The 7,500-nt window shown below is 35.0% G+C and overlaps 1 protein-coding gene across 2 annotated transcripts in view; it reads right to left on the bottom strand.

Moving 5' to 3' along the window:
• The window catches only part of LOC109051577 (protein phosphatase 1 regulatory inhibitor subunit 16B-like), a 41,148-nt gene that overhangs the window by 21,618 nt on the left and 12,030 nt on the right, over positions 1–7,500 (bottom strand). For both annotated transcript variants that reach the window (XM_042759041.1, XM_042759042.1), the window contains exon 2: positions 4,225–4,590. In XM_042759041.1, coding sequence (XP_042614975.1) covers positions 4,225–4,483 — 259 coding nt within the window. In that variant the 5' untranslated portion in view covers positions 4,484–4,590. The remainder of the gene's footprint in view (positions 1–4,224; positions 4,591–7,500) is intronic.

The following is a 7,500-nucleotide window of genomic DNA, read 5'->3' on the forward strand; positions in this document are numbered from 1 at the left end:
AAAAAATTGGTAAAACTGCAATTTAAATTTTTTTTAAAAGAGCTCCTGGTTTTATGTAGGGATGCACAATTTAGCCAAAAAAGACTGTGATTATATATAGCAATATTACTGCACAATACTAATTAATAATATACTTAATTATTATCATTAATTATTTTTTATGTATTTATATATTATATAAATATAATAATATACTTTATTATTATTATTTTATTTATTTGTATGTATTTATATATTATATAAATATAATAATATACTTAATTATCATTATTTTATTTATTTGTATGTATTTATATATTATATAAATATAATAATATACTTAACTATTATTATGTATTTATATATTTATATTGTTATATGTATTTTATACTTTAATATATTATTATAATGAGCATAATAATGAATATATTACAACAAAACAAGAAATGTATCACTCCTGTAATACTTTTTTTGTACATAATACTATAATACTATTATATACAAATAATACTATTGTATTTATAGTATTATTAGTGTTGTAATAATATTATAAATAATAATATACTATATTTGCATGTATTTTATGTTATATAAATATAATAATACACTTTATTATATCTTTATTTTTATGTATTTATATATTATATTGTTACATGTATTTTATAATTTAATAATTATTATTATTGTTTTTAATTAATATATTACAACAAAACATGAAACATATCACTATTTTACTTTAAAATACAGTATTAAGTGAATAAAAAGTAAGAGTATTTAAAAATATATTTTATACTAATGTCTCCATTTTTATTTTTGTGGAAAACCACAGAACGCTTTTAAAGCTGGTTCGCTGGCAATAGTTTTCCAAACGCTTCTCATTACAAAACTCAACAAGTTATTTAGATTTAATTTATATTTTTGCATTTAGAAAAGCCAACAATACTGATTGTGTACATTTCAAACGAAAAGATTTAATCGATGTACCAGAACATGCAACAGCTGTTTGACTAAAACAGACTAAAATCAGACGAGCGACGCTGACACATGATCGATTGAGTGTGACATGAACTAAATCTGGTGCAAACATTGATTTTAAACATGCCTCCCAAAATGCATCCTAATCCAAATATAAATTCACATCAATAGAGATATAAACAGCGTGCATTAGCCAGATTCCTGCTGGATCTCATCTGTCTGCATCCTGAAGAAACACAAGAGCAGCAGTGGACGGATTCACGAAACCAGTCATAAAAAGAGAATTTACAGTATAATGCAGAATGTCATTCAGTTTGGATGAATAAATCAAAAGTAGGGCTGTACACTGAATCAAACGGAGATATGAATATGAGATCATCAACACATGCACTTTATATGAGAGTCACTTCAGCAGCATTTCAATATTTCTTTTGAGAAAACACAGAAACTCACAGATCTTCACTACAAACCGGCAAAATAAAAGCTTGCGTTAACTGAAATTTTAATTATAGCAAGTATATCAAAAGTTATATTAATAATAATAATAATAGTTTATTAAAGCATTTTTAAGGAATATCACAAATTTTCTTTCATGTTTTAATTTAAACAGGAAATCTGTGTTGTTTTTAAATGATTAAACGTAATTAAACCAACTATTAAAAAAAAAAAAAAAAACGGTTATTTGAAATAAAATAAACGTTAACTGAAATAAAATATTAATAACTTAAACTTTTTTATTTTTTAAGTTCAGTTAGTTGCCAACATGTCTCATTTTAATTTAGTTTAACGCACTAAAAAAAACTAAATTTAGTTTTAAATGTACTAAAATAACTAAAACTGAAATTTAAATGAATATAAACTAAAATAAAAAAAATTTATTTAGATTTATAAAATTAGAAATTTAAAGATATATATTAAAAATGGCTAAACAACATTACTAAAATAACAACTAAATTGGAAAATATAAAAAATAATATAAAAACGTAAAATATTAATAACTTAAACTTTTTTATTTTTTAAGTTCAGTTAGTTGCCAACGTCTCATTTTAATTTAGTTTAACACACTAAAAAAAACCTAAATTTAGTTTTAAATGTACTAAAATAACTAAAACTGAAATTTAAATGAATATAAACTAAAATAAAAAAAATTATTTAGATTTATAAAATTAGAAATTAAAAGATATATATTAAAAATGGCTAAACAACATTAGTAAAATAACAACTAAATTGGAAAATATAAAAATAAAATTAAAAAAAAAAAAATATTAATAAAAACTATGATAGTATCTTGTGATTGGTCATGTGACGAATGCAAGCCGCACCTTTAAGATTCAAGATTTTCATTAAGAGCATGATTGACAGCTGTGATGACATCAATAAATGCATACTGCATTAATTGCGACTGTTCTTTCTTGCATCTCTGGCAGGATGGACTCGTCATCATTAGAGCAGATCTGTTACGCATCCATCAGCAGCTGCTCATTTACCACGGTATCTCTGAGGTTACGACCCACTTTACCTACGCTTGATGTGATTAGTAAATATGAGAGGACAACAGCCTAACACATGTGGTTTTATCTCCTCGTTAATGAATTAGCTGACGTGTGAAGCGCAGAATGAGTCAGAATTATACAAATACGTCAAGCATCAAAAACACCCACAAACGGCTTCTCTTCTTAATTTCCAGAATAAGGACAAACTAAACGACCGAACGTCCTCTGAGAGCCTCAAACATATTAGCAGCTTTGCTTTATCCTGCAAACTAATGCGAGCATTTCAGCGAAACACATTAAATATATTCAGCTGAAGCCACTGTATGAAGCCATCTGTCATAATGATTCTAAAGCTCTTAATCAATACATCGCTGAGCAGAAACAGCTCCATCGAGCAGAGCGCTGTGGTCCAGGCTCAGATAATCTGACGGGATTACAGCGCATTTCTGCATCTCCTCCTGAGAACTGCAGGTTGCTTTCATCATGCATTCGGTTCACAGGAACTCAGAAAGACGGCAGACACTCATTTGACCACCGCTGTCACTTTCTGCTGCTTTCAGCCCATTATTTCACACTCGCTTACAGCAATTTAGGCATTCTGGCCACCACCGGCTTTCCACTTTTACACAGCAATCAGGGCGACGGCGCTGTATTTAACGCCTTGTTAAATGACGTGGGAAAGCAGATTTTACATGACACCGCTGGCAGATGCACAAACACATTTATAAGATCGCTCGGCATTTTTAGACACTCACCCGTTCCATTAATTATCCTGCCGAAGCTGGTTCATGCTTTAACGAGTTGTAAAAAGCCCATTAGATGGTTGATCGAAAACTTCAAAAGATGAGAAAGATCTCAGTCATCATATTGCATTTGGTCACGTTACATTAACCCTTTGCTGTCACCCCCCATTTTCGGCATAGGTTGCTGCTCATGAGTCTTTCTGACTAGATACATAATCAACATATGTTCACAAAACTGACACTGCAAAGTTTACTGTTTTAACTTGAGCGCCGCGTTTTTAGAAAGCTGTTTCGTGCATGAGACGTGAGCACAACAGTCAAACGAATCCATGTTTACACAGAAAACCAATGATAAAGCAGTGCAATCCAATAAACACCTGTATAGATCTACTACTGTGTGTGTGATATTTTATGCTTGCATCAGGCTGAAAGCTGCTGTTCATTGTTTTTACAGAACATTTATAGTTAATAATAATCTACTGGTGTTTTACCTTCAGTCATTTTGATTCTGAACTACCTTGACTCTTGAGATTTTTTTTTTTTAAAGAATTTTCCTTGTATTATTTTTGAACATACAGTATGTTTAAGACAAGTTTGTACAAGATGTAGTTGTAATTCATGCATCTTTTCTGCAAAGATATTTAACAATATTGTGGAGCATTCGGGATAGAAATTTCTTTAACTAGAGGGTTAATGCTGTAGTTACATTTTCAAGTTGAATAGCTAAAAATCGTAAAAATCGACAATCGGTCAAAAATTCTGAAAATTTGGAGATTTTTTTTTTTTTTTAATATCGCCCAGCCCTAATTTAGTTTAGCATTATGTGACCACTTTGAAACCGATGATGATGTCTCTTTTAATAATTGACAATAATAACGCTCTGCTCTTGACCATGTATAATTTTTCATAGCTAAAATCGCAGTGCAGCTCGCAGCGCCCTCTTTTGGTGAAAATAATCACTACACGACTGCTCCAGTTACTGACAGGACACTCAAAACTGGGATGTCTGGTCACTCTAGATTACACGGCCTCACCTTCATCCGGATCGTTCCTCGATGAGGCCTCCAGCAGAGCCACGCTCGCCGCAAACGAAACCCTTTTGCGGTTCTCCCGCAGGTTCCCGAGGCCGCGGCGTTTGTCGCCCTTGCGCTTCTTGTTCTGCATTTCCTTCTCGTAGACGGCCCATCGCTTGAGCTGCTGCGTGCGGCGCTTCTGCGCGGCCCGGAGCCGTTCCAGACTGGGCACCTTATCCAGCTGCTGCAGCTCCGTCAGCAGCTCCAGGTGACTGGCCATGATGTGCTGGGGTGATGATGATGATGATGGTGAAGGTGATGAAGGTGAGGCAGTGAATCTAGCAGGGGCTGCAGCTCCCTGCCAAACCTTCACCCTTCATCCTGAACCTGGAGGAAGATGAGAAACAACACTTGGATCAATCACATGTAGGGGTGTAACGATTAACTGCGAGCCAGATGAAAATAGATTCAAATCGGTTGAGATGCTGAACAAATCAAGATTCATTTAGTGGCAGGAGTTTATATGAATGTGTCTCTGAGGAGAACTTACTGTCTTTAGAAAAGTTTAGAGTATTTAGGTATTTTTTCTTTTCATCTTGTCTCTGTATGAAGCATATTAAAGTTCATAAGTGCAGCGCTGCTTTGTTTACAGCGGTAACCAAGGAAACGCTTTCAGCTCCACCTGTTGCGGTGTTCATAAGTGCTTTGTTTGCAGCGGTAACCAAGGAAACGCTTTAAGCGCCACCTGCTCCAGTGTTCGTAAGTGCTTTGTTTACAGCGGTAACCAAGGAAACGCTTTAAGCTCCACCTGCTCCAGTGTTCATAAGTGCTTTGTTTACAGCGGTAACCAAGGAAACGCTTTAAGCGCCACCTGCTCCAGTGTTCGTAAGTGCTTTGTTTACAGCGGTAACCAAGGAAACGCTTTAAGCTCCACCTGCTCCGGTGTTCATAAGTGCTTTGTTTACAGCGGTAACCAAGGAAACGCTTTAAGCTCCACCTGCTGCAGTGTTCATAAGTGCTTTGTTTACAGCGGTAACCAAGGAAACGCTTTAAGCTCCACCTGATGCGGTGTTCATAAGTGCTTTGTTTACAGCGGTAACCAAGGAAACGCTTTAAGCTCCACCTGCTGCGGTGTTCATAAGTGCTTTGTTTACAGCGGTAACCAAGGAAACGCTTTAAGTGCCACCTGCTGCGGTTTTCATAAGTGCTTTGTTTACAGTGGTAACCAAGGAAACGCTTTAAGCTCCCCCCTGCTGCAGTGTTCGTAAGTGCTTTGTTTACAGCGGTAACCAAGGGAAACGCTTTAAGCTCCACCTGCTGCAGTGTTCGTAAGTGCTTTGTTTACAGCGGTAACCAAGGAAACGCTTTAAGCTCCACCTGCTACAGTGTTCACAAGTGCTTTGTTTACAGCGGTAACCAAGGAAACGCTTTAAGCTCCACCTGCTGCGGTGTTCACAAGTGCTTTGTTTGCAGCGGTAACCAAGGAAACGCTTTAAGCGCCACCTGCTGCGGTGTTCACAAGTGCTTTGTTTACTATAATTGTTTACTAAAGTGCTATATTAGTATTAGTGTATATTTCAATTTCACAAAGAAACATGCAGCATTTTGTCCAAGCAATAATAATAGGACACATTTTGTTTATAATTTGTTTTTAATCTCATTTTGTAAAAAAAAAAAAGAAATAAATTATGAATCGAATGCAATCGTGAAATCAAAATCGTGAATCGAATCGTGAGTTGAGTGAATCGTTACATCCCTAATCACATGATTTAACACGAAACACAAATCTGCTCATAAAACAAGATTTAATGTGTGAAACGGTGATAAACCGCAGCATAAAAACAATAACAGTAATAGTAATATAATCCCACTATGTAGCGAGTGTGCTCTAATATCTAAATAAATATTAATATTTATAAAAACACACATTACGTACAATAAGTATCTGCACAGTGAAAACAAGAACAGGCGAACTGATGATTAATATTTAATCTGTTCTAATACGCCACGTCTAAATGAAAACAGTCAGAATAAGCTGTGTTAAAAGGATACGTGTTTTTCAATTACATTCACTGGTCTTAATATACAAAAATAATATAATTAAAAATACTGATAAAAAAAAGATTAAATAAAAAGATTTTTTTTAAAGAAATTAATACTTTTATCCACCAAGGACACATTAAAATGATCAAAAGTAAAGACATTTATAATGTTACAAAGATTTCTATTTCAAATAAATGCTGTTCTTTTTAACTTTCTATTTATCTGTGAATCCTGAAAAATAAAATGCATCAGTTTCCTCCAAAATATTAATGTTTTCAACATTGATAATAATCAGAAATGTTTCTTGAGCAGCTAATGTAGCATATTAGAATGATTTCTGAAGATCATGTGACACTGAAAACTGCAGTAATGATGCTGAAAATACAGAGAAATAAATTACACTTTAACACATATTCACACAGAAAAGAGCTGATTTACGTTGTAATAATATTTCCAAATTTTTGATGTATTTTAAATAAAATAAATGCAGCTTTGGTGTGAGTTATATATATGTGTTTATGTTGACATTCATATTAGCTGTCCCACAACATCCTGTGCTCATGCACGGAGCTTGTTCGTATGGGGGATGTTGAGATTGTTCTATATAAATGCTCACAGCTGTAAGTGGGGATTTACCAGTCATTTATCAGCCCCAGGCGGAGACCTTCTGAGGAGCGTGGGCTTCACACATCAGTGAGCAGATGAAGACGCTACACTCATCTCTACTGCTGTGCAATTTTCCACTGGTGAAGTGGGCAAAGCTCACACACACACACACACACACACACACACACAACTGTCACATCCTGTCACCACCGGACGCCATCGACACACACACTCACACAAACAAGCCTCACCATTTCCTGTGCTTATCGCTGAGTCTGATCTCAAACAAGTGAATCCTCCGGAGGAGAGAGCAGGTGAATCGTGTGTGTGTGCGAGGGCCATGTTTTCCACGACACACACAACTTCCCCTCACACAGGTGACGCTCAGGACACGAGAGAGACGTGCGCTCACAATCCAACAGATTCATCCAGCAACACTAACATTTAACAGGAACAGCACACGCTTTCACGCTTTCACATGTTGATCTTCAGCTTAGTGCTTCTGTAGACCACAATAAAATCAGAGAGTGAACACAGGACTCGAGGTGCGCGATGCGAAACTTTTACGATAATACTGTAATTGTTGTTTTGATTATGTGTGAGCTGACACCAGAGAGTCCATGCACTGACTGCGTGCTGTAGCTACAG

This window comes from Cyprinus carpio, chromosome A6, assembly GCF_018340385.1.
Source record: "Cyprinus carpio isolate SPL01 chromosome A6, ASM1834038v1, whole genome shotgun sequence".
Lineage (NCBI taxonomy): Eukaryota > Metazoa > Chordata > Actinopteri > Cypriniformes > Cyprinidae > Cyprinus > Cyprinus carpio.